Genomic DNA, 25,045 nt, shown 5'->3' on the forward strand with positions numbered 1-25,045 from the left:
AGTCCAGGTGGGGCTCATTTCTCCCATGAATTTGGGAACGATATTTTCAAGTGGGTTAGCTCCACTGGGCTGCTTCCTTTTCGTCTGCCACTTAAAGATCATTTGGAAGGTTTTTGGATGGCAACATAATCTATTGGCTAAGGCACTGCATTGGGAGTCAGAGGACACGAATTCTATTCCTGGCTCTATTTCACCTCTTTGTGCCTCTGTTTCCTTCCCACCCCTCATCTGCCTGCTCTGTTTAGACTGTAACTCTTTAAGGCAGGGATTGTCTGATAGCGTAAAGTTGTACAGGGGCTAGCATCATAGGGCTCCAATCTCAGGCAGGCCCTCACCACACTACTGTAGTACCATCCTCCAAAACCAAAAAACAAAGCAAGTGTCTCTTCAAGATGGCTAAAAATAAATTCTCTCAACCAGCCGGAAATATGGATTGCCTGTGTCTGTTCTCACACAGGGAAGTCTAGGATCACTTGCTAATAGAGATCTTGACTAGATATCATATGCTGTCATTTCATCATTTTATTTTTCTCCTCCCTCCTCCCCCCACCAAACTTCCAACTCTCTCTCAGTCTCAGCTTAATAAAATGTACCTGGTTTGCTGATCACTTGTGAGCCACATGCTTGTTGAGTCTCATGTTCTAGATATGCATATGGGTTTCAAGGTTACTCAGCTTGCCAGCAATGGCAGAGTTATGTGCAAACTTAATGAGTTAGGACAAAAGGGGAAATCATTACTCTATGAAAAGCTGATGCAAGACGTGAAGGCTGCAGACACCAGCTTTTCCAACTTGGGGGTGGGAAAGGGGGCAGGGAAAACTCTGTTCCGATCAGCAGTTGTATTCATGGTCATTTTCTTATCTGGTCATTGAAAGATAACATGACCTATGAAATTCCTGCTCTAAGGTCAAGTTCTGAAATTTAGTCAAGTATCATTTGGGTGAGGTCCAGTTTGCAAATACAGACCCAATGCTGACCCTGAGCAGATTACGAAGCAGGTTTTGAGACCTGCAGAGGCTCAGTGGTGTGATTAGCTGGAAATAGAGGAGTGTCTTTTGTTGGTATACACACCCCTTCCCTCCACTGTTAAAAACCACCTGTCTGCTGTGCTCCTTTCACCCTCATCATAACAGCCAAGCAGCCTGAAAGGCTTCAGCACCATCAGCCAGCATCCCTGTTAAGACCTGCAGAAGCCAGCAAGATTCAGAGCCGGAGAAGCTGTCCGACCACAGCCATGGACGAGTACTTCTCTGCAATCCGCGAGATGGAACAAGCGGTTATGTTTCCCAGCCTCCTCAGAGGCGTCTACATGGAACAACAAGATGACACATCCACTGGTGATTTCGGCAACAGGGACCTGTATGAGTATTACATGCAACTGAAATCCATCAAACTCGCGGTGGAGGGTAAACTGCCGCCTGTAAATGAAAGCAAACAGCAAATCACCAGCAGAGAGGAAGTACAAGAGAACGGAGAGGAGGCCGATCTTGAAGGACTGCTTTATCATCACTTTACAGGCTTGTATCGTGTCCTGACCCATCTGACCAGAAAAGCCAATGCCCTGACCAGAAAATACAATGAAATTCTAGGACAGATCAACCAGAGTGAAATTACGCTTGCCTGGTGAAACATCCACCAATAACTTCAAAAGGTGAGACCTCAGCCATTATATCTCTGCTGAAGTTTTCTGAGATGCCAAATAGTGTCCACTCTCCTTTCTCCAAAATCTAAGTGATTATCAGTCTAGCTTAATTGATAATTATGTTATCAGCACTTAAAAACAGCAGGACCCACAGGTTCAAATCCTAGTGGGGGGATTAATCACTTTCTTCCAAGATAGTGAAATTGTGCTGTATCCATTTTACCAAATGGGGGTCTTTTACTTGCCTCTTAAAGATAATTTTAAAGAGGGATTTGATTATGTTTTAAGGCAGACAGCTCACATTGTCCACCAACTTTCAGATGAGACCTTAATAACTAAGGTTCTCTCTCTTGCTGTGTGCAGAGACAAGAGAACACAGAACATTTGTAGTAAGACTAGTGTTTTGGCTGAGGATCCTTGGATGTGCCATACGTTGGAGACCCTATTGGCTATTGTACAGTGCTGGTAGATGTACTGTAGTTTGCAGAGTGCTCAGGGGTGAAAGCTGCTCTATAAAGATTACATTCATTTTCTGACATTAGAAAAATACAAGCACTTGAAATTAAGTTTCAAGTTTGAAATTAACTGATCAGTGAAAAGTTCAAATGCTTCCTTCAGAGACAAGCTCTTGGAGGCAGGGACTATATTTTGTGCGCGTGCACATGTACAGCACTAGCACAAAGATTTTGATTCATGCCTCTAGGCACTCTCACAATGTATGTAGTTAATAGGACAGAGCTATGTTCCAGGGGGAAACCTCATCTCCTGTACTACTTATAATAAATGGCGGATTAATGGGGGTTAGTATGTGGCAAAGACTTAAGAAAAACAGTACTTTGTAATTTAAAAAGTTAGCTATGAGTCAAGCATTGGAACCTAGAAATGCCCCCTGTGTTGGGTATTTTGAATGACAATAAATGCAGTATCAAAATCAGTACTTCCTCAAACACATACAGAAAAGAGAACATGTCAAAATTGCTGACTATTTTGTGATTATCCCACAGGACACACTACCACCCCTCTGCTGTGTGCAGTTGACGTCCTCCGGCAAGTACTGTTGGTGAATTACTTGACTGACACCAAAGATGCTGGCCATCTGATAGCCAATGTTTTGTAATAACCAGAATAAATATGATCATTCCTTGCTGTAACATGAACTCATTGTCCATCTCAAATACCTCACATGCATGTTAATTTTCAACTACCAGGGCAAAAATCATTGTATGATGCTTCTGCTGTGTAAAGTTTGAAAATCACGGGTAAGACAGGAAGATAATCCTCTTTTCTTACTTGTAACTATACTTTTCAACGTGGGCTGCTTCCACCCACTACGTGATAATAAAACATCACAAACTGAAATACTCCTCAGGCATGTGTATCTCTGAACCTCAGGCATAAAGGCTGTCTGGGAAGGAGACAGGGTTTGCTCAAGGGCTGGTCCAAGGCTGTGGAATGAACTCCCCCAGGAACTAAATACTTCACCAACCTCAGCACGTTCCACTCCAAGTATACAGGTGCACGTCTTCAGTTTGCTTCTCAAGCACCCACAGAGCACAGGGGATGTGACACATTAAATTACTTATTTAAAACCCCACTCAATTTCTCCTCTGAGAGGAGGGAAAGAAAAAAATAACATGGGATGGATGCTAGTCATGACTTCAAGGGGGCCAGGATTTTACTCATGGGGGTTTTTCCTCTCCCTACACCAGCGAAGTCATGGGCAGCCAATGACCCAGCCATGGGAGTAGGCTAGCCCCTGGCCCCTCCCCTTCTACCCGAGGCCCTGCCCCTCCCATCCCCCTTCGCCTGCAGGAGCCCAGAGCACCCCCACCATGGCCCCAGCCCGAGCACTGGGCCACGCAGCAGCAGTGCCCCCAGCCCCGGAATGCCAGACGGCCAGTGGGCCCCAGTGCCAGCTGCCCCAAGTCCCCACGGCAGGCTGGCTAGCCCCAGCCCCAGCCCGGGCAGAGCACTGGGAACTGCAGGAGGGGACCTAGGGGCAGAGCGTAGGTAGGACCAAGCCAGGCTGTGCGTGGAGGCACAGCCCCCCCAGCCTATGATACCCACCACCCATGAGCAAAGGTCCGGTTGTCCAGGAATGAGGCAGGAGGGGCCGTACTTCAGCTCCTGGGAAGGAAGGTGATGAGTGCTTCCAGCAGAAAGCACAGCGCTAGTTCATTCAGGGAAGTGTTACTTGCAGATCCACTAGAGGATATTTGTCCAGTCTCCTGGGTGCAGGATAAACCTATTGTTCACTAGCAGCTTTAGCTGGCTGCTTGTACTTGCATAAAACAAACCACGCCACAAACGGGATAGTCAAAGGACAGGAATAAAAATAAGGGGCTTCAATCACTTAACAAAAAATCGTGCTCCCTCCCTTTTCCCTGCCCTGTTTTAAACAGAGCCAACCTACGCCTTGCTGATTTCACCATTTGTTACTTGGCAGTTGGTTTGCTTCTATGAACTCCCAAATTACTGTACATTGCACCATATGCCCAGGCCTTTGGGTTGTGCAATATAATTGTCTGATCTTAACACAGCTCCGGGAACGTTGTTTGTTCACGGCTAGGGCAGAGGCACAACACTTTTTGTAGATCACATGAAGAACGGGGTTCTGCTCTCCCATTAGGTTGTCACTGCAGGGTAGTTATTATACAATAACCCATCTTCCTTCTTACCCAGCATGTTTATACGGTAACTCCTCACTTAAAGTTGTCCTGGTTAACGTCGTTACGCTGCTGATCAGTTAGAGAACAGGCTCATTTAAAGATGGGCAATGCTCCCTTATAACGTCGTTTGCCAGCTGCCTGCTTTGTCCGCTACTTGCAGGATTCTCTGGAAGAGCAGCCCCTCCTTGTGGGGATTACAACTAGGGGGGCCCATCAGCTCCCCCCCCATCAGCTCCCCTCAATTCCCCATAAGAGACGTGGCTCAGCGGCTGCCCAGGATCAGCTCAGCTGTCCCTCCCCCCATTGCCATGGCTGCTCCTGTCCTGCCCTCTGCCTTGGAGCTGCTCCCAGGAGCTTCCTGCTTGCTGGGGAGGGGGGGAAGGAGAGGGGTGCTATCAGGATGTCCCCCTGCTCCTGCCCCCCCCATGCCCCCTCTTCATAAAACAGAGGAGAGGGGACAGGGCTCAGGGACAGAACAGAGGGAGGTTGCTAGAAGTTGTTGCTTCCTGTCTGATCGGCTTAAAAGGGCAACGTACTTGAAGTGCGTAGTTAAAGGGGCAATGCACATCTCGCTCACTCATGCACGCACCCCCCAGCACTTTGGAAAGTCAGCACCTGTGCAGCTGTGCTAGTTCATCATTTAGCAGCCAGGCATTTCCTGGGAAATATTCCACCCTCTGACTCCACCACCTAAACCAAGCTTCACAGTCATTCATTGCTGTGTACAATATTAAACTGTTTGTTTAAAATTGTTTAAAACTTACACTGCATATGTATATAATGTCTTTTGTCTGGCAAAAAAACATTTCCTGGAACCTAACCTTCCCCCGCTCCTTACATTAATTCTTATAGGGAAATTGGACTTGCTTAACATCATTTCACATAAAGTCGCATTTTTCAGGAACATAACTATAATGTTAAGTGAGGAGTTACTGGTTTCAGAGTAGCAGCCGTGTTAGTCTGTATCCACAAAAAGAACAGGAGTACTTGTGGCACCTTAGAGACTAACAAATTTATCTGAGCATAAGCTTTCATGGGCTATAGCCAACTTCATCGGATACATGCAGTGGAAAATACAGTAGGAAGATATATATATATATACACACACACAGAGAACATGAAACAATGGGTGTTAACATACACTCTCGTTAGCATACCCATTGTTTCATGTTCTCTGTGTGTATGTGTATATGTATTTTCCACTGCATACATCCGATGAAGTGGGCTGTAGTCCATGAAAGCTTATGCTCAAATAAATTTGTTCTCTACTAAGGTGTCAAGTCCTCTCTTTTCTTTGTTACTGTAATTCAAAATATTTCCCCTTCAAAGTAATGTTTAGAAGGTAGAGAAAATGGACAAAGTATTTTAGTCTCAAAATTTAAAGATCATCTTTAAGCAGAAGCAGTGATGGAGGCAACCTGATTAAAGATGGTTACTCAAGTCTCTGCCATGTGTCATCTGGAGTTAGGAGTGATTATTTACATGCTGCACTGGAGCTAAACAACACAAGCAGAGGACATGCTAACTAAACAGAGTTCAAATTGTAATGGCTCCTCTAGGCAAGAGGCATTCTGAAGATTAATTTCAGACACTGGAGGAAGCAAATTCAGTGCCTTAGATAAGATTGTTATATGTTGTGATTCAGTAGCATTGGAGTAATCTAGACCAGATACAATTTGTTAACAGCACATCTCAGGAAACCAATTTGAGAGATTAGTTTATTAAGTGGTGTTCCCACCAAGGTCTGTCCTAGATCAGGCACTATTCAGTATTTTCATTAACTATGTGGCTGATGGAGTGGACAGTATGCTTATAAAAATCTGCAGATGACACCACGCTGGGAAGGGTTACATGTGCTTTGGAAGACAGGATTAGAATTCAAAATGATCTTGATAAATTGGAGAATGGGTCCGAAACCACTGTGAAAGTAGAATGAATTATATTGTAAAATAGATGGGATTAAAGAAATGCTGTCTGTACCTTTAAGCAAAATTGCTGGAATGCTGCAGTCCAGGTGTCAGAAATACAGACATTAACATAGAACAATTGCACCATTTAAGGGCAATTGGTGAAGCATTAGCCGAAGAATTAGTAAGGAAGTAGGATATGCATGCTGTGCCCCAGATGAATTTTATTGTTTTGCTCTTTGTCCATTTGTTTAATTCCCGCTCTTTTAACTGTATAAATAAGACTGTTTGGGTCTTGCATGGCCACTCACATTATCTGGGTGTTATTGGCAGAGCGCTGTGCTAATAAAACAGAGTGGTCTGACAAATTGTGAGTCTTAATTCTAACTTTGACAATTTGGAGGTTCCACCAAGATGGCAACCGTCTTCGCTGGGGCTGTGTAATTCCTGACCGTTTTGTAGGACGACCGTGGCAGCCGGCACCTGGGCATTTGGCCCGAGCGGTCCTCCTTCTGAACAGAAGGGTGCACGACCACAGTGAGGTCTACGCCATCGAAACTGTTGGTTCCCACTCTGTTCTGGTAGGGATCCCGGGATCTGACATCAGGAATCTGGTCAGGTAATTATTTCTGTGTTTTGTCCGGACTGAGGACTGTCCTGTTTCTGTGTCTATCCGTCCTCTCTGTGGAGTGTTTGAGTCTGGGTGCTGTCTCCGTCCGGGGATCAGCCGACCAAGGGGTTCCTGTCCCCGCGGTCTGAGTGAGTGAAATCTGCACAATCGCAGCCGCACCGCACCTTGGGTAAAACCTTTGGTGTGAAATTAAGGGCGATTGAGGCAGTAGCCTGTGGGCTCCTTTTGTGTGTTACACCGGGCATCGCTCTGACGAACCCGAATTTCCTTCTTGTGTGATTGGTGTGTGAAGTCCTCCTGTATGGGTAACCAGACATCTAAGTCGGGACAGTTCCCTAAAGGAACGCCGGATCATTTTATGCATTTTAGGAAGGGTCCGGACTCCTGTAAATTTCTGGAAAAATGGTCTAGGCTAACTCAGGGAGATCCCAAAACTCAGTGGCCACTGTTAGGATCTTGGGACAAGGACCGAGTAGACGTCTTAAAAGACAAACTCGGCCAATCTAAAACTAAATTGGCAAAAGGAGAGGTTGACTGTTTCATGCAATGGTGGGAAGAGGCAAATCGTAGATGGACAGAATCGAAACTCGCCTCTCTCAAAGATTCAAATGATAAGTTAAAAGCTTTATTGGAAATCTCCTCTCCCACCACTAGACTGAGCACTCCCCTTTACCCGGTTCTCCGAGCAGATCCCCCTTCATACTCCTGTCTCTGGGTGGGAAAAGACGAAGAAAACCCCTTGCTAGATTCCGGGGACGATGATGAGGAAGACGCATTAATTGGCCTGGCAGCCTTGCGTCAGATCAATAGACAGCCACCCACGCCCCCAGCTCAGGAACAACTGTCACCAGATTTCCCAGCTCAGGAACAATTCCCAGAGATCTCCAGTTCAGACCCGTCTGGATCGTCCAGTACTGCGGAGGCCCATTCCTCTGGACTCGCTCTACCCCGTAAAAGCTTGCGATTGGGCCTTAAAAATGTCCAGGCTCCCCTCCGAATCCTGCATACTGGGGGCCAAGAAGGGGGTCCCACTTGGAGCTATAAACCCTGGACTCGCACAGAGCTCCTTTCAATTGTAAAAGGCTTTCCAAAGCCCCAGGAAAATCCTACCAAATTCGCAGAGGAATTTTTGTTAGTATGTGACACCTATGAACCCTCTGAGGCAGACCTCCTGCAGCTGTGCAAGCTACTTGTAGCAGCCCCAAGTGAGCATGAAAAATGGCTCACAACAGCAAATTGGCTCGCTGCTGACCGCCACTCTACTTTACCAGACACTGGTCCTAATGCTGAATACCGGAAAAAGTGTAAAGAGCGAGCTAAAAATCTATTTGAAGCCATCCCTCGGGTATGGACTCCTAAAACCAACTGGACGGTCATAAACGGCTGTAAGCAACGACAGGGAGAAAACCCAGGCGACTATCGCACCCGGCTAACTGACATTTTTCTGCAACATTCTGGTATACAGCAACCAGATAGAAATGGACAGGGCGCCCTGGCTAGTGTGTTTGTTAATGGCCTCCTGCCCGCTCTTGGCAATATGCTAAAACGAATAAGTGTTGGGTGGAAGACTGAAACCGTGGACAAATTGCAAACAGTGGCAGAGCACTGCCAACGTACTTTAAAGGGAAAGGAGGAACAATCAGCTCAACAGTTAATGGCCCTGCAAATACAGCATTATTCAGGGCAAGGCAAACAGTACCAGGGACAGGGAAAATACCAGGGACGGGGACATGGTCGAGGGAGGGGCCAAGAAACTGGATTTTCGGGTTATGGGGATGTTTGTAATTACTGTAAACAGCCCGGACATTGGAAGAACGAATGTCCGAGCCAGCCTGGTAACTCTGTAAATAACCAGCTAGACCCCCTGCCAGCACAGCCAGTCAGTCTCCAGCCTTACTTTGTCCCACAGCAATGATGGGACGCCGGGGAACCTCAGGAAATTTTAACTCCTTTACTACCTCTCACTCCCATGGGTGAGTGTGTGTTAACTATCAATAATCTTTCTCTCCCTTTCCTTGTTGATACGGGAGCTTCGCTCTCTGCAGTTCGTACTACCGATCTGCCTGCGGTTCCCCGCTCCAGAAAAACCGTGTCCGCTGTGGGCATTACGGGAGTCCCAACCCCTTATCCCCTTTCAAAACCTCTACCGGTCCAGGTTGGTCCCCTTTCTGCGGATCATGCCTTCCTTCTCTCTGATTCCACTCCGGTAAATCTTTTGGGTCAGGATCTGTTATGTAAGCTTGGCTGCACCATATACTGTTCCCCGGATGGAGTCTATTTACAAATTCCCCAGTCCTCTCTGAGTCATTCTGTAGCCTCCCTGCTGTCTGAAACTTCCCTTTCCACTCCGGTCCCTTGTTGCCCACTGGTCCCATCCCTTGAACACCTAACTTCGCAGGTCCCATCCTCTCTGTGGCCAACCCATCCCACTGAGGTGGGCCGCTTAAACACTGACCCCGTCTGCATTACTGTTGACTCCTCCAAACCCCTTCCTCGCCTTTCTCAATACCCTTTAAACCCTGAGGCAGAGGCTGGCATTGCTCCAGTCATAACCGCCCTGCGGGAGCAAGGCATTATTGTTCCCTGCTCCAGTCCCTGTAACACCCCTATCCTCCCAGTTCGAAAAGCTGATGGCAAATCATGGCGATTTGTTCAGGACCTCCGAGCCATTAATCGTATTGTCATACCCACCTTTCCTGTTGTCCCAAACCCAGCAACGATTCTGGCTTCTATCCCACCAGCTGTAACTCATTTTACTGTTGTTGATTTGTGTTCTGCTTTCTTTTCTGTTCCAGTTCACCCTGACTCTCAGTACCTCTTTGCTTTTTCTTACAAGGGACAGCAATATACATGGACCACGCTTCTTCAGGGGTATATGGAGAGCCCATCTTACTTTTCCCAGGCATTAGCCTGAGACCTAGCTGACCTTGTTTTCCCATCCGAGTCCACTCTAGTCCAATATGTAAATGATCTACTCCTCTGTTCCCCCTCGTTATCTGCCTCAAAAACTGATTCTTTAGTGCTCCTTACTGCCTTAGCAAACAAAGGTCACAAGGCTTCTTGCTCTAAACTACAGCTCTGTCAAGCCTCTGTCACATACCTTAGTTTTCTCTTCTCCCAGGGTTCCCGTACGCTTTCTCCCACCCGTGTCCAGGCTATCCTTAGCTTTCCCCGACCCTGCTCCCCACGCCAGGTCCGAAAATTTTTGGGCATGGCTGGATTTTGCAGGCAATGGATTCCCCAATATGCCTCCCTTGCAAAACCTCTCCAGGAACTCACTCGACTCTCTGTGCCTAATCCCATGCCATGGCCCCCTGAAGCTGACTCTGCCTTTGTTTCCCTCAAACAAGGTTTAGCTTCTGCCCCCACTTTAGGGCTGCCAGACTATTCTAAGCCTTTTACCCTTTTCTGCCATGAACAATCTGGATGTGCCCTTGGAGTTCTGACTCAGGTGCACGGAGGCAAGAACCGCCCAGTGGCTTATTTCTCTGCCACTTTAGACCCTGTGGCCCAAGGCCTACCCCCCTGCCTGCGTGCTGTGGCTGCCGCAGCGCGCCTAGTCGAAATGTCTGAATCCCTTGTCCTTCGCTCTCCCCTTACTCTTATGGTCCCTCACTCTGTGGAAACTCTGCTGTTACAACGTAACACAAGCCACCTCTCCTCCGCTCGCTTTACCAGGTACGAACTTCTACTGCTGTCAGCTTCGTATATCACCATAAAGCGTTGTTCTCAGTTAAATCCTGCCACACTCCTTCCCTTGTCTAATAACGGTGATCCCCACGACTGCCTTGCAACTGTCTCTGCTGTCACCGTCCCACACTCTGATCTTTCTGATGTCCCTCTCCCTAACTCTGACCTTGTTTTGTTTACTGATGGTTCCTGTTTTCAAGACAACCAAGGTCGTCTCCTTGCAGGATACGCTGTAGTGTCACTCTCTGAAACCCTAGAAGCTGCGCCTTTACCTTCTGTAACCTCAGCGCAAGTTGCTGAATTAATTGCCCTCACCCGTGCCTGCTTTTTGGTGGAGGGATGCTCCACCACCATTTACACTGACTCCCGCTATGCTTTTGGGGTTGTACATGACTTTGGCACCCTGTGGCAAGCTCGGGATTTCCTTACCTCCGCCAGTACCCCCATTAAAAATGGCCCCTACATTGCTGCTCTCCTGTATGCAGTTTTACTTCTCTCTGTCCTAGCTATTGTTAAGTGCCCTGGCCACTCGATGGCAGATACTGATGTTGCTAAGGGTAACGCATTTGCAGATGCCTCTGCTAAACATGCTGCTGCCATAAAACCTTCCCCAGATGCATTTCTAGGTTCCCTTTCTGTTTCTATACCACCGCCGTCCGTCACTGACCTCACCCTGCTCCAGGATTCTGCCCCAGAAGCCGAAAAAGACTCCTGGGTTGCCCAGAGTTGCTCTCTGCATCCTGATTCCCTTTGGCGTTCACCTACTGGTGCCTTTGTGGCTCCCTTTTCACTCTACCCGTCTCTGGCCGCCCTGCTACACGGTGTTTCGCATGTCGGAAAGGAGGGGATGGTCTCTGCTGTAACTAAGGCGGGATGGTGGGGGCCCCCCATTTCAGCTCTTTTGCAGCCCGCCACTGTGCCGCCTGTACCACTTGCCAAAGCCACAATATTGGTAAACCTGTAAAAGTGGCTCAGGGATTCCGGGGCCTGCCCCAAGCACCCTTCTTGCATTGGCAACTTGATTTTGTACAAATGCCTGTGCCAACAATATAAATTCATTTTGGTTATGGTATGTTTATTTTCTGGTTGGATTGAAGCCTTTCCTTGTCACAAGGCTGATTCACTGTCTGTTGCTAAATGTTTGTTAAATCATATTATGCCTGCCAAGGGAATTCCTGCCACTCTGTCCAGTAACCGGGGTACACATTTTAACGGACAAATTGTTCAACACCTGGATTGTATATTACATATCACACACCTGCTGCACTGTCCCTACCACCCACAAAGTGCAGGTGCTGTGGAAAGGTGAAATGGTGTACTTAAAAATAAGCTTGCTAAAATTTGTGACTCCACAGGGTTAAGCTGGCCAGCAGCTTTACCACTAGCCCTTATGAAAATGTGATCCACTCCATCCCAAAGGCATAAACTGAGTCCCTTTGAAATTGTTATGGGACGCCCTATGCGAGCTGTGGCTACCATTACTTCAGTCCCAGACTTGAACTTGACTCACAGTACGCTCCTCCAATACTGCAAGGGATTAATGCAAGCTGTAAGTCACTTCCATTCACAGGTTCGAGCCGCCTGGCCGACGGAACCCACCTCTGACGCTTGCCACAACCTCGAGCCAGGTGACTGGGTCTACGTATGGCACCATCATCGAAAACACACCTTGAAACCCCGGTGAAAGGGTCCTCATCAGGTACTGCTTACTACCCAGACAGCTGTTAAACTATCTGGCATCGCAGTGTGGATACATGCTTCACAGTGTAAAAAAACACCCTCCCTGGCAAACCAACCATCACCTCAGAACCGTGCAGAGTCAATTTTGACTCCAGAAGACGACGTAGAGGAACAGCCTGCAATACCTTACAATCTACGCTCTCGTAACGGTTGCCAGAAGCAGACGACAACCTAAAGCAAGGCCCGCCAAAAGAAGCAGTAGTGAGCCTAGCGCAGGGGTGGGCAAACTTTTTGGCCCAAGGGCCACATTGGGGTTGCAAAACAGTATGGAGGGCCAGGTAGGGAAGACTGTGCCCCCTCCCAAACAGCCTGCCCCCCACCCCTTATCCACCCCCTTCCACTTCCTGCCCCCCTAAGAACCTCCAAACCCATCCAACCCCTCTGCTCCTTGTCCCCAATCGACCCCCCTCCATCTACCTCCCCACCCCTGACCACCCCCTTCCAGGACCCCCTGACCGCCCCCTTCCAGGACCCTACCCCTTATCCATCTTCCCCCCCCCCAGCCCCTTTCGGAATGTGGCCCCGCAAACATGGGCGGAGGATTCAACAGGAGCAGGGGCAGCCGCACAGCCAGAGAGAAGCGGGAGTTTCCCCTTCAAAGGGCCGCTTCTCTCTGGCCGGCTGCGTGGCTTCCCAGTGCTCCCCCTGAGTCCTCCGCCTGCGTTCCCTGCGCTCCCGCCATCTGCATCGCCCGCCTGCATATGATTTCAGTGCAGCCAGTGTTGAGTTGCCTGAGTGCCCGGCCCTGGGTCCCCCTGTTGTTGGGGGGCCTTTGCCAGGGCACCCTGTGTTCACTTGTAAATCTGCCCCTGCACCGCGCCGCCCAGCCCCGGAGCCAGCCAGGATGCCGCGCTGCCAGCACAGCAAGCTGAGGCTGCGGGGGAGGAAGGACAGCCGGGGAGGGGCCGGGGCCAGCTAGGAGCTCAGGGGCTGGGCAGGATGGCCCCGCAGGCCAGATGTGGCTCGCAGTCCGTAATTTGCCCACCTCTGCCCTATCCACACCCCCGCCCTCTGACCACCACCCCGAACTCTATCCAATCCCCCCTGTCCCCTGCCCCCTTACCACACTGCCTGGAGCACCGCTGGCTGGCGGCGCTACAGCCACGCAGCCGCCGCCACCGTGCAGCACAGAGACTGGGTCAGGCCGGGCTCCGCAGCTCGCTGCCCCAGGAGCTCGCAGCCCCGCCGCCCAGAGCATTGCGCCAACGGCAGAGCGAGCGAGCTGAGGCTGCGGGGGATGGGGGATAGCAAGGGAGGGGCCAAGGGTGAGCCTCCTGGGTCAGGAGCTTGGGGGCCGGGCAGGACAGTCCTGCGGGCCGGATGTGGCCCGCGGGCCGTAGTTTGCCCACCCCTGGCCTAGCGCCTGCTGCCTGGTGGATGTAAAACCGTGACTGCGGTTCCCTCAGTTAAGGTTGTCAGAACCAGAAGGGCCTTGCCTCCAACATGCGCCTCTGGTGGCGCCTGTTCCTCGGCTACTGGTGTCTTAAGGTCTGAAAAGCCCACAATGACAATTATTTTATCCAGCAGCAAGTGTAAATAGCTCAGACCCTTAATATTTCTAAATGCTGGGTCTGCAGTCACATCCTAGCCCAGTCTCAAGCTGGTGCTCCTGTCCTGGCTATCCCACTCAATTCCCCAGACCTCACTGAAAAACCTCGTCCATTTAACGAAACATGGAACAGCAATGACACTTGGGAAGCAGTAAAAAGAAGTGTATCTAAATAAATAAGTGTGGTAAAAAAAAAAAGGGTCACTGGTGTTGGGTGTGTAAAGAAATGCTGTCTGTACCTTTAAGCAAAATTGCTAAAATGCTGCAGTCCAGGTGTCAGAAATACAGACATTAACATAAAAAAATTGCACCATTTAAGGGCAATTGGTAAAGCATTAGCCTTAGATCAATAAAAGTTAGTAAAAAAGTAAAATATGCATGCTGTGCCCCAGATAAATTTTATTGTTTTGCTCTCTTTGTCCCTTTGTTTAATTCCCGCTCTTTTATCTGCATAAATAAAACTGTTTGGGTCTTGCATGGCCACTCACATTATCTGGGTGTTATTGGCAAAGCGCTGTGCTAAAAAAACAGAGTGGTCTGACAAATTGTAAGTCTTAATTCTAACTTTGACACCACTAAGCGGAAATTCAGTAAAGACAAGTGCAAAGTACTATACTTAGGAAGGAAAAATGGGGACTAACTGGCTTTGTAGCAGTACTGCAGAAAAGGATCTGGGGGTTATAGTGATCACAAATGGAACATGAGTCAACAGTGTGATGCTGTTGAGAAAAAGGCCAATGTCATTCAGGGTTGTATTAACAAGACGAATTGGGAGGTAATTGTCCCACTGTACTTGGCACTGGTGAGGTCCAGGTGAGAGCAACAAAAATGATAAGAGGTCAAACATGACCTATGAGGAAAGGTGGAAAGAATTTGGAATGTTTAGTCTAGAGAAGTGAAGGCTGAGAGGGGACCTGATAATCTTCAAATATGTTGGTTGTTATAAAGAGGATTGTGATCAATTGCTTTCCATGTACAAGGGAAGGACAAGAAGTAATCAGCTTAATTTACAGCAAGGAAGATTTAGGTTATATATTAAGATAATCAGTTTAATGATTAGGATAGTTAAGCACTGGAACAGGTTACCTAGGGAGGCTATGAAATCCCCATCTCTGGAGGTTTTAGAGAACGGATTAGACAAACACCTGTCAGGGATGGCTTAGGTATACTTAATCCTGCTTCAGTGCAAGGAGAATGGGCTAGGACAGACAAACTTTTGAGGTCCCTTCCAGCCCAACATTTCCAGGATTCTATATAAGGATAAAGAAAAGTTTGAACAGTAACAGCAGCAAAATAAAAGGTTTAAATACAGCAACAAATTCTGCACCAAACAAGGGTCATGAGCTTAAAGCATGGCCCCAAAGTAATAAACTACAACGTGCGCCAAGGGCATGAGGGAGCAGTTTGCACAAACTTGGAAAAGCTTATTCGTGAGTTAAACTTTAACTAATTTTTCAGACATTTGTCTTGGATCTCAACTCAATAATCAGTAGTGTGTCTAGGTCTCATCACCCCATAGGTCAACAACTTTGTTTCAATGTCTAATGTTAGACACATCTATATTTAGGCATTTAAATAAGTGGCCTGATCTTCAGAGATGCTGAGCACCTGCAATTCCCACTGAAGTTGAGAAATAGTGGATACTCAGCATCTCTGGGGAAAAGAAAAAACAACAAACGGTGGTGCCTAGATCTGGATTTGGGGGCCTAACTTTAGGCACCAAAGCTGGAAAAAAATTGGATCTAAGTAATAATGACAGAGTGAAAGCAAGTGGAGAATAGGATCCTAAAGGGGATCATGTATGGATGCCTTGTCAATACTGCGTTCTCTCAGCCACTATGGAACCCTTCCTAGCAAGGCTAACTTTGGCCCCGATCTTGCAATGAGCTCTGCACAGGCAAGGCCACAGAGTGAGCAAGACTGAAGGAATGTTTTAACAATAACAGAAGGCAGGGATTACATTTTGCTCTCAGGAAGAAGGGGACCTGTATTTTCCTCTACATCAATACACTAGTAACTGACCTCCACCATTTTCTTTGGTGCAGTAGTTCTCATTTTGCAATAGTTAATGAAAGAAGCAACTCAAAATTAACATTTAAATATAATAAGAGAGCTAAATGCACTGCAAAAGACTGAGATAAATATAAACAACAAATGGAACACACCAATTATTCATAGTTTTAATTATAAGAATACAGTAAGGGTGGGTTTTTTTGTTTTGTTTTTCAACCAGTTTCATTTGAACAATAACTGACATACAGTCTGCTCAAATATATTTGGGAGTGGTCTCACGAAACACGATCTGCTGAACAAGTCTGTAGTTCTTGAGAAGTTTTCAGCGAATTGGATAGAATTTATGCAGCACTTCAGCTAGGGTTTTCTTATCTGCAAAAAGTAATCAAGTACAATTAGGAAAGCCTATTCAGCATTTAGAGCGGTTTTTTAAGATTTCAATATTTGATCAATAATCAGTAAGTCAGAACATTTGCTATGGGCCAGATCCAAAGCCATTCAAAGTCAACGGGATCCTGTCTTTCATTAACTCCAGTGGGTTTTGGATCAGACTCTATTACAGAAGCACTTTGCTTCACAAACTAAACATTCTTCTCTCCCCTTCCCAGTGAAGGTTTAATAGCAGAGCCCTGTAAAGAGGTCTCATTATCAAGAACTTCATTACTTCTACAGAATGTTTACTGGCACATAATGGAAAATCATAACTAAACTCCACTTAACCAAATATATTTTGCTAGGCAGTAAACTTGAGTCCCCCTCCCGGTCATCATATTTGTTTACTTGCTAATTTTCTAAAATTGAGTCACAATGGCTCTCTCAGGCAATGCTAATTAGCAAGATTCTATTGTACTATGGAGCCATAATGTTTCTACTAATGCTTATTTCACCTGGCATATAAGTCCATTTGAATATTCACTAAACTAGTTTGTTGATACAGTGAATGTTGCAGTCTAGGTAAATTGAGGATTACTGCTCCTGGCCTAATGAAGAATGTTGCAATGAGTTCAATGGACTTTGAATCAGGCTTTTAATGCCCAGAGTTTGGGGAGGAAGTAATCAGGCTTAACTCCACGTAATATCTGATTAAGTCTGGAAATGAAGAACCCCTCTGAAGAGGCAGTTTTCCCCTCTGCCTTTTACTTTTGTCACACACACACACACACACACACAGGCATCCTAGTGACTGATTAAGAGCTAAGTTTCCATTCTTGCAAACAAATGTCATCTATAATGAGTGCACACTAAGGGTAAATCTTCACTACCCGCCAATCGATCCAGCGGGGGTTGATTTATCGCGTCTGGTCTAGATGTGGTAAATCGACCCCTGAGCACTCTCCTGTCCACTCCTATACTCCAGCTCGGCGAGAGGCGCAGGCAGAGTCGACGGGGGAGCAGCAGCAGTCGACTCACTGCGGTGAAGACACCACGGTAAGTCGATCTAAGTACATCGACTTCAGCTATGTTATTCACATAGCTGAAGCTGCGTAACTTAGATTGATCACCCCAGTGTAGACCAGGCCTGAGCCTGAATCACAGCGTAGTTCACTATGTTAGCCTAATTACAATTTCCAGCTTGCCTCTGAAGAGATCACAGTGGGTTCATTAGCTATTTTTCATCAGTTTCTGAAAAGAATGGTCACAATTGCACACCAACTGCCCTCCTTTCCTACCTCTATGCCAACAGTTTTAGACTGCATGAGGCGAGAATATTCCAGAACTATTAAAATTATAGCAATGGTACAAAGTTGAAGCCATGGGACGATCAAGATGCTAAAGGAGTACTTGAGGCGGATAAGGCCATTGTGGAGAAACTAAATGAATTCTTTGCATCAGTCTTCACAGCTGAGGATGTGCGGGAGAATCCTCAACCTGAGCCATTCTTTTTTAGGTGAGAAATCTGAGGAACTGTGAGATTGAGGTGTCAGAGGAGGTTTTGGAACAAATTGATAAATTAAAAAGTCACCAGGATCAGATGGTATTCACCTAAAAGTTCTGAAGGAACTCAAATGTGAAACTGCAGAACTACTAACTGTAGTCTGTAACCAATCATTTAAATCAGCTTCTGCACCAAATGACTGGAGGACAGCTAAAGTGACGCCAATTTTTTAAAAAAAGGCTCCAAGAGGTGATCCCGGCAATTACAGGCCAGTAAGCCTAACTTCGGTACTCAGCAAATTGGTTGAAACTATAGCAAAGAACAAAATTATCAGACACATAGATGAACACAATTTGTTGGGAAAGAGTCAACATGTTTTTTGTAAAAGGAAATCATGCCTCACCAATCTACTAGAATTCTCTGAGGGGGTCAACAGGCATGAGGGACCTTGTCAAAGGATTTCTGAAAATCTAAGTACACTATATTCACTGGATAATCTGTCATGGGTTAAGAGGGAAGGTCCTCTCATGGATTAGTAATTGGTTAAAAGATCAGAAACAAAGAGCAGGAATAAATGGTCAGTTTTCAGAATGGAGTGAGATAAATAGTGGTGTTCCCAGAGGTCTGTATTGGTACGAGTGCTGTTCAACATACTCATAAATGACCTGGAAAAGGGGGTAAACAGTGAGGTGGCAAAATTTGCAGATGATACAAAACTACTCAAGATAGTTAAATCCCATGCAGACTGCAAACAGTTGCAAAGGGATCTCACAAAACTGGGTGACTGGGCAACAAAATGGCAGATGAAATTCAATGTTGATAAATGCAAAGTAATGCACATTGGAAAACATAAACCCAACTATACATATAAAACGATGGGGTCTAAATTAGCTGTTACGACTCAAGAAAGAGATCTTGGAATCATTATGGATAGTTTTCTGAAAACATCCACTCAATATGCAGCGGCAGTCAAAAAAAAGCTAACAATGTCAGGAATTGTTAGGGAAGGGACGGATAATACAACAGAAAATATCATATTGTCTCTATATAAATCCATGGTACACCCACATCTTGGATACTGCATGCAGATCTGGTTGCCCCATCTCAAAAAAAAAAAAAAAAAGGATATATTGGAATTGGAAAAGGTACAGAAAAGGGCAACAAAAATGATTAGGGGTATGGAACGGCTGCCATATGAGGAGAGATTAATAAGACTGGAACTTTTCAGCTTGGAAAAGAGACGACTAAGGGGGAATATGACAGAGGTCTATAAAATCTGTTTGCCAGAAGCTGGAAATGGGCAACAGGGGATGGATCACTTGGTGATTACCTGTTCTGGTCATTCCCTCTGGGGCACCTGGCATTGGCCACTGTCAGAAGACAGGATACTGGGCTAGATGGACCTTTGGTCTGACGCAATATGGCCATTCTTATGTTCAAGTGACAAAGAACAGATTAGCTGGGCTGCCATAGTCATCAGCAATCACAGTTCAGAAAATTGAATTTCAGGAATCATGGAGGTACAAAAAATTGGCCAAAGGATGCTGTTGATGCAAACACTGCAGTTCATGGAGATTTAAGTTGAAGTGTGACTCTGTAAGAAGGCCTTCTGGAAGGGGGGCATTCATTCTCACAATTATTCCAGAACAAAATATACAAAGTCATTTCCCCCTAGCTAGTTCCCAGCTGTCAAAGTGGATCTGAAAAACAAGCTGGGTTCAGTCTGCCTCATATCATCACCACTAGAGCTCTAATGGGAATTTAACAGACAGTTCCTACTGGTATCAAATAAGATCAGAGAATCTAGTAAAACCTTTGAAGCAATGGAACAGCCTCCAGAGGAGGTGGTAGAAGCCAATCAAATGGAATGTTTAAGCCTAGAAACACAAGGGACAACACATATTGTAGAGAACAGCCCCACAATGGATAACCTACTATCATTTAGACTGTAAGCTGTTTGGCCCAGGGGCCATCTCTCACCTTAAGTTAGCAAAGTGCCTAGTATAGGAGGGCCCCAGTCTTGGTTACCAATATAGAAAAAATAATAAACTAGGCCTCTGACATCGCTAACATCTATCATTCAGTTTGCTCCTCCACAGCTATATTCCCTCTGCAGTGCTTAATATTAAAAACTTATTTCCTCAGTGAAGTAAATGGAAACAACAGAAAACCACCATGGCAGCAGATCTGTTGAGTAAGAAAGGTCCATTTCTCTATCATAACTTTCCTGATTTTCTATATCACTTTAAATTGTGACTCAGTCACAGAAGTGATACTAGCCAGTTGTGGCCTATTATGAAAGATTGGATTTTGACTTGGGCCTACCAGAATTTATCACTTATTAACTAGTGTGAAAGGTCTTTCTTAAAACAGCAACTCAGTATACCTTTCTCCTTAAAATCTTCCGGATGTTGCCTAATGTATTCCATCAGCTCTCTGTCCAGTTTAGCATAAATATAGTCTGCACGTTTACTGCAATAATATCCAACACACCAGCCCACGGTGAAACACAGGGCCTGACGGTGAAATCCTGTAATGTGGAAAAAAAATCCAGAGAAAGTGGTAAGTAAAGTTATAGATCTCATTGCTACACATGGAAGTTAAGGTTTCTCTTTCCCCCTGCTTTCAACATGTGTTTGTTAAAAATTCAGACCCACAAAAATAGCAGCCTTAGTCTCATAGGTGGTAGGGATGCATTCTGAAGGTATCAGCCTTCAACATGAAGGCTGCAACAGTCACTACGTTTAAGATCCCAACTTAGACAAAAGCCCAGATTGCTGAATATTTATTACAGGTGACTTCACACAGTCTGATTTTATTATTATTGGAGCTATGGTCTGGAGATTAGTAACTCGGATACAGGAAGAATGCCCAAGCAAAAGATGAATGATTGCTTGGGCTAGCAGGATATTGATGGAAGTAGATGCCTAACTAGGATTAGGACAATGCTTGCTCACATGCACAGAACTGATCACCAGGAATTGGGGCAGAGGGAAGGAATTATCCCAGGTACCATCAGGGGCTGGGCAGTGGACATGATGGTGTTACGCCTTCATCTGAAACATCTGAGAAAGAATCCTCAGTCAAGATCAGATAGACATACACCTAGATCCCTGGGACTACAGAGGAAATCTTGACAGGCTCTGAGTCTGATCATATTCATCTTCCATAATAACACCAGGGGTACAGGATACAGATGAGACTGCCACTATCAAATTTTCAGGATAAGCAAAGTGGAAAACAGAAAGATTCCCATCAGAGTCCCCACCTGTTAGCTGACACTAGCTGTCTAGAGGAAAAGCCCCTCACAGGAAATGAGGAGAGATAGAGGCTTCATTGGTAAGAGTCCCACATCTGCCTTCTAGGCCCAGGGACACTGTCAGGACTGTGTATCTACACTTCAGTGAGGTGTAGATTCACCCCATCACAGGCACCAGCTTCCTGGAGGCCCCGGGAATGCTCAACCCCACAGCTCCATTCCAGGCCCCGCCTCCACCTGACTCCTTCCTCCTAGTCCCCACTCCCGCTCCGCTCAATGCCCCACCCCAACCCAACTCCTTCCTCCAAGTCCCCATCCCTGCCCTGCCTCTTCCCACCCCCGCTCTGCCCACCTCCCTTCTCCCAAGCCCTCACCCTGCCTCTTCCCACCCAGTTCTGCCCCCTCCCCTGAGCACACCCTGTCCCCGCTGTGATGCTCTGTACCTCGGGGGAACACCCAACCCCCCCACGTCCATCCTTGTAAAATGATTGTGTGGTATCCAACGCAAAGTTTGTCATGTCGGGTGTCTTCGGAAGGCTCATGATGCACTGAGCCTTGTTGTTATAGTAATTGTTATAGTAATGTTATAGGTTATAATTTCATGTATATAGTTATGAGACTGAAAATGTGTCCTCATGGCTTAAAATGAGCCCAGGCAAAAGCTCTCCAAGAGCAGAGCGGAAGTTCACAACTCATCAGGGCAGGTTTGAAACAAATCCAGTCCAGCCTCACAGGAACAAAGGAAAGCTGCCCAGGCAGCAACAAAAGAATCTATTGGAGTGAGTCACACCCCCTTCCTTTGGTCAGTTTGGGACTGCGATGAGGTAATGCTCACCTGACTCTGACGGGTGAGGGCAAAGCCAAGAGGGAAGAAAGGACATGATAAAAAGGAGAGACATTTGCCATGCTCTTCCTCGCTCTTCCACCTACATCTACAGACACCACCACCAAGCGACTGAAGCATTGATCAAAGGGGAGAGCCTGGCTGAAGGGCAACCAGCGAGCCTATGGTGAGAAGCATCTAAGTTTGTAAGGGCACTGAAAGTGTGAAGATCAGCTTAGAATGCATTTTGCTTTTATTTCATTTGACCAAATCTGACTTGTTATGCTTTGACTTATAATCACTTAAAATGTATCTTTGTAATTAATAAAGATGTTTGTTTAATCTACCTGAAGAAGTGCATTTGGTTTGAAGTGTGTCAGAGTCTCCCCTTGGGATAACAAGCTTGGTGCATATCAATTTCTTTGTTAAATTGATGAACTCATACAAACTTGCAGAGTCCAGCGGGCATAACCAGACACTGCAAGATGGAGGTTCCTAGGACTGTGTCTGGGACCAGAGATATTGGCTAGCGTCATTCGGCTGCACAATCCAAGGAACAGTTTACATACCAGAGGCTGTATGTGAACAGCCCAGGAGTGGGGGTTCTCACAGCAGAGCAGGATAAGGCTGGCTCCCAGAGTAAAGGACTGGAGTGACCTAGCAGATCACCAGTCCAGATAACACAAGAGAGGAAGATCACACCTGCTCCTCCCCCTCCTCCAAGCTGTGGAACAGCTGATTGCAGTGGGCAGGAGGGGGAGGAGTTGGCTGCCAGTGGGTGCTAAGCACCCACTATTTTTTTTTCTGTGGGTGCACCAGCCCTGGAAATTCTTTAGGGCAGGGGCAATCTTCTTGTTGTGTGTTTGTACCATACCTTGCACAATGATACCCTGGTGCACAACTGGGGCTCCTAGGCCGTACCACAATAAATAAAATAATAATAAATCCCTTCTTCCACCAGGAGCTGTTCACTGGTCCCTCCTACGTCACTGCCTACAGAATCCCCTATCACACACACAATCCCCACCAGCTCACCACCCTACTGCCTCCCAGACAGTCTCTCCTACAGCCCAACAGGCAGCCTCAGTCCTGTCCCACCCCCCAGCCAGCCTCCCTCCAGTCCCCCCTCCAATAGCCTCACCGGTCCCCCCCCAGCCAGCCTCTCTCCTGTCCCTCCCTCCCTCCCTCCAACAGCCTCACAGCTCCCCCTGCCAGCCTCCCTCCTGCCCCTCCCTCCAAGAGGCTCTCAGCCCGCCCCGCCAGCCTCCCTCATGCCCCTCCCTCCAGTCCCCCCTCCAACAGCCTCACCGACCCCCCCTGCCAGCCCCTCCCTCCAAGAGGCTCTCAGCCCGCCCCCCCAACCGGCTCTCAGCCCGGCCCCCAGCCTCCTACGCACCCAGCCCGAGCTCCAGCCCCACCGCAGGCCCCGTTCACCAGCTGCCCCCGCCTCTCACCAGCTCGTATCATGGGGCGCCGGCGGAAGGCGTTGTCCAGGAGCGCCGACCCCCAGCCCAGCAGGCCCAGCCACACCGAGTTCCTGTTCACGATGGGGGGCGGCGGGAGCCCCCGCGACTCATCGGGCAAGAACACCATGGTGCCCGGACCGCGCACAGCGACGCACCCGCCCCACCAGCTCAAGGGCAACAGCGGGTACCGCCCCCAATAGCGACCCGCCAGCTCCCGGCAGCCGGGACACCAAGGTTCCGGCGCGCTTCCCGTCCCCCAGCCAGAGTGGAAGGGAGGAAGTGGGGGCCGCTACGATGGGTCCTCGTGTGGGGCCCCATTGCGGGGGAGGGTGTTTCTAAGTCCCCCGAGATTTACTACATGAATCTTCAAAGCGCGAGTACCCCGGCCAGAAACATCCCCCTCGAACCGCCTCAGATCGCACCTGGTTCATCAGAAATCAAGTCACGGATTGCTAGATGCACCTCCCAGTTGAAACAGAAGAGGGCGCAAACCTGACACATTTTAGCTGAATCCCCTAAATTACACAATAATCCCTACAGGCCGTGCTCAAATTTCGGAATTCAGCCTCCCTTTCCCACGGCATCAATTTTACAGTTCTTTTTCTGAGCTGTTTCTGGCCCAAGAACTCTTTAATGATCAGTATTAACTATTTGGGCCAGCCAGAGAATGACTCTGTAGCCTGGTAATTAGGGTACACAGCTAGGAGGTGGGAGACCCAAGAGCGAGAGCATCTACTTCACTGACTACGTATCTACAATGGAACAGCTTCATCAGAAGCCCAAAGGACCCTGGATCAGAATATCCCATAGCCAGGGGCGGCTCCAGGCCCCAGCATGCCAAGTACATGCTTGGGGCGGCACGCCGTGGGAGGCGCTCTGCCGGTCGCCGGGAGGGCGTCAGGCGGCTCCGGTGGACCTCCCACAGGCATGCCAGCAGAAGGTCCACCAAACCCGCTCGTCCAGCGGACCCTCCGCAGGCACATCTGCGGGAGGTCCAGCGGAGCTGTGACCGGCAGAGCGCCCCCCGCTGTGTGTCGCCGTGCTTGGGGCAGCGAAATGGCTAGAGCCGCCCCTGCCCATAGCTCAGTAATTAGAACACATGCCTGAAAGATAGATCCCTGTTCAAATCCTTTGCCCTCCTCTTGCTGTGGGGGAAATCAAACCTCACTCTCCCACATCCCAAGTGAGTGCTCTAACCAATGAGCAAGAAATTATAAGGCAGGCACCTCCACTTCCAGCCATTTTGTGTGGTATGCAACCCATGTTTAACTAAGAAATGACATAGGAGCTTAAACCACTGGACTGCAGAAGAAATTGCTAGTTGCTTGTGAGTTGCTAGCAGAGATAGGCACTTCCCTGCAACCTGGATGAAGGAACCAGTCTTGGGACTTAAGGGATATACAGCTCTTAACAGCATCTCCCATTGGCTAGTTTAGGCAGTTTCCCACCTACTGTGGTAGCTTCTGTGGTTCACATATTTCTCTTCCCCCCCCATGCATTGTTTATGGAGCTTAGGCACCTAACTCAGGCCTTATCACAATACTAGTCCTGTGATTTTTTTCTAGGTACCCATCAGGTATTGTGACAATGAGCATCACAAAGCCTAAGTCCTTTTGGGAATCTAGCTTTAAGTGTTAAAAGCACTTCGAAGACCTATATATAGAACAGTGAAGTATTTATTCTCTCAATATTAAGAGGTCTGTGCTACTAGTGACTGCTCCGATGTCCTTCCACCATTATTTAAAAAAAAAAAAAACCAACAAATTTTTAGCACTGAAAT

The 25,045-nt window shown here is 47.4% G+C and overlaps 2 protein-coding genes across 2 annotated transcripts; one reads left to right on the forward strand and one right to left on the reverse strand.

The window, feature by feature from the left end:
• Positions 1 to 998: 998 nt before the first annotated feature.
• LOC120381079 (thyroid hormone responsive) lies at positions 999 to 3,001 on the forward strand. The gene is made up of 2 exons (XM_039499147.1): positions 999 to 1,651; positions 2,647 to 3,001. Exon 1 carries the CDS (start codon positions 1,235 to 1,237, stop codon positions 1,625 to 1,627), a length of 393 nt encoding a protein of 130 aa, XP_039355081.1. The 5' UTR covers positions 999 to 1,234; the 3' UTR covers positions 1,628 to 1,651; positions 2,647 to 3,001.
• Positions 3,002 to 16,044: 13,043 nt separating this feature from the next.
• On the reverse strand, positions 16,045 to 23,531 carry NDUFC2 (NADH:ubiquinone oxidoreductase subunit C2). Its single transcript, XM_039522509.1, has 3 exons — positions 23,254 to 23,531; positions 20,104 to 20,247; positions 16,045 to 16,213 (listed from the first exon to the last, which is right to left on the reverse strand). The coding sequence occupies exons 1-3, from the start codon at positions 23,390 to 23,392 to the stop codon at positions 16,164 to 16,166; spliced, it is 333 nt and encodes a 110-aa protein (XP_039378443.1). The 5' UTR covers positions 23,393 to 23,531; the 3' UTR covers positions 16,045 to 16,163.
• Between the last annotated feature and the right edge of the window lie 1,514 nt (positions 23,532 to 25,045).

Source organism: Mauremys reevesii, linkage group 1 (genome assembly GCF_016161935.1).
Source record: "Mauremys reevesii isolate NIE-2019 linkage group 1, ASM1616193v1, whole genome shotgun sequence".
NCBI lineage: Eukaryota > Metazoa > Chordata > Testudines > Geoemydidae > Mauremys > Mauremys reevesii.

What these genes read in the sequence shown, in the direction of transcription:
- LOC120381079 (XM_039499147.1), top strand. Translation starts at nt 1,235, where the DNA reads ATGGACGAGTACTTCTCTGCAATCCGCGAGATGGAACAAGCGGTTATG.
- NDUFC2 (XM_039522509.1), bottom strand. Translation starts at nt 23,392, where the DNA reads ATGGTGTTCTTGCCCGATGAGTCGCGGGGGCTCCCGCCGCCCCCCATC. An exon ending in GCGCCCCATGATACGAGCTG is followed by an intron (nt 20,248 to 23,253) that starts GTGAGAGGCGGG and finishes TCCACATTACAG; the next exon opens with GATTTCACCGTCAGGCCCTG. An exon ending in GGAAGATTTTAAGGAGAAAG is followed by an intron (nt 16,214 to 20,103) that starts GTATACTGAGTT and finishes TACTTTTTGCAG; the next exon opens with ATAAGAAAACCCTAGCTGAA.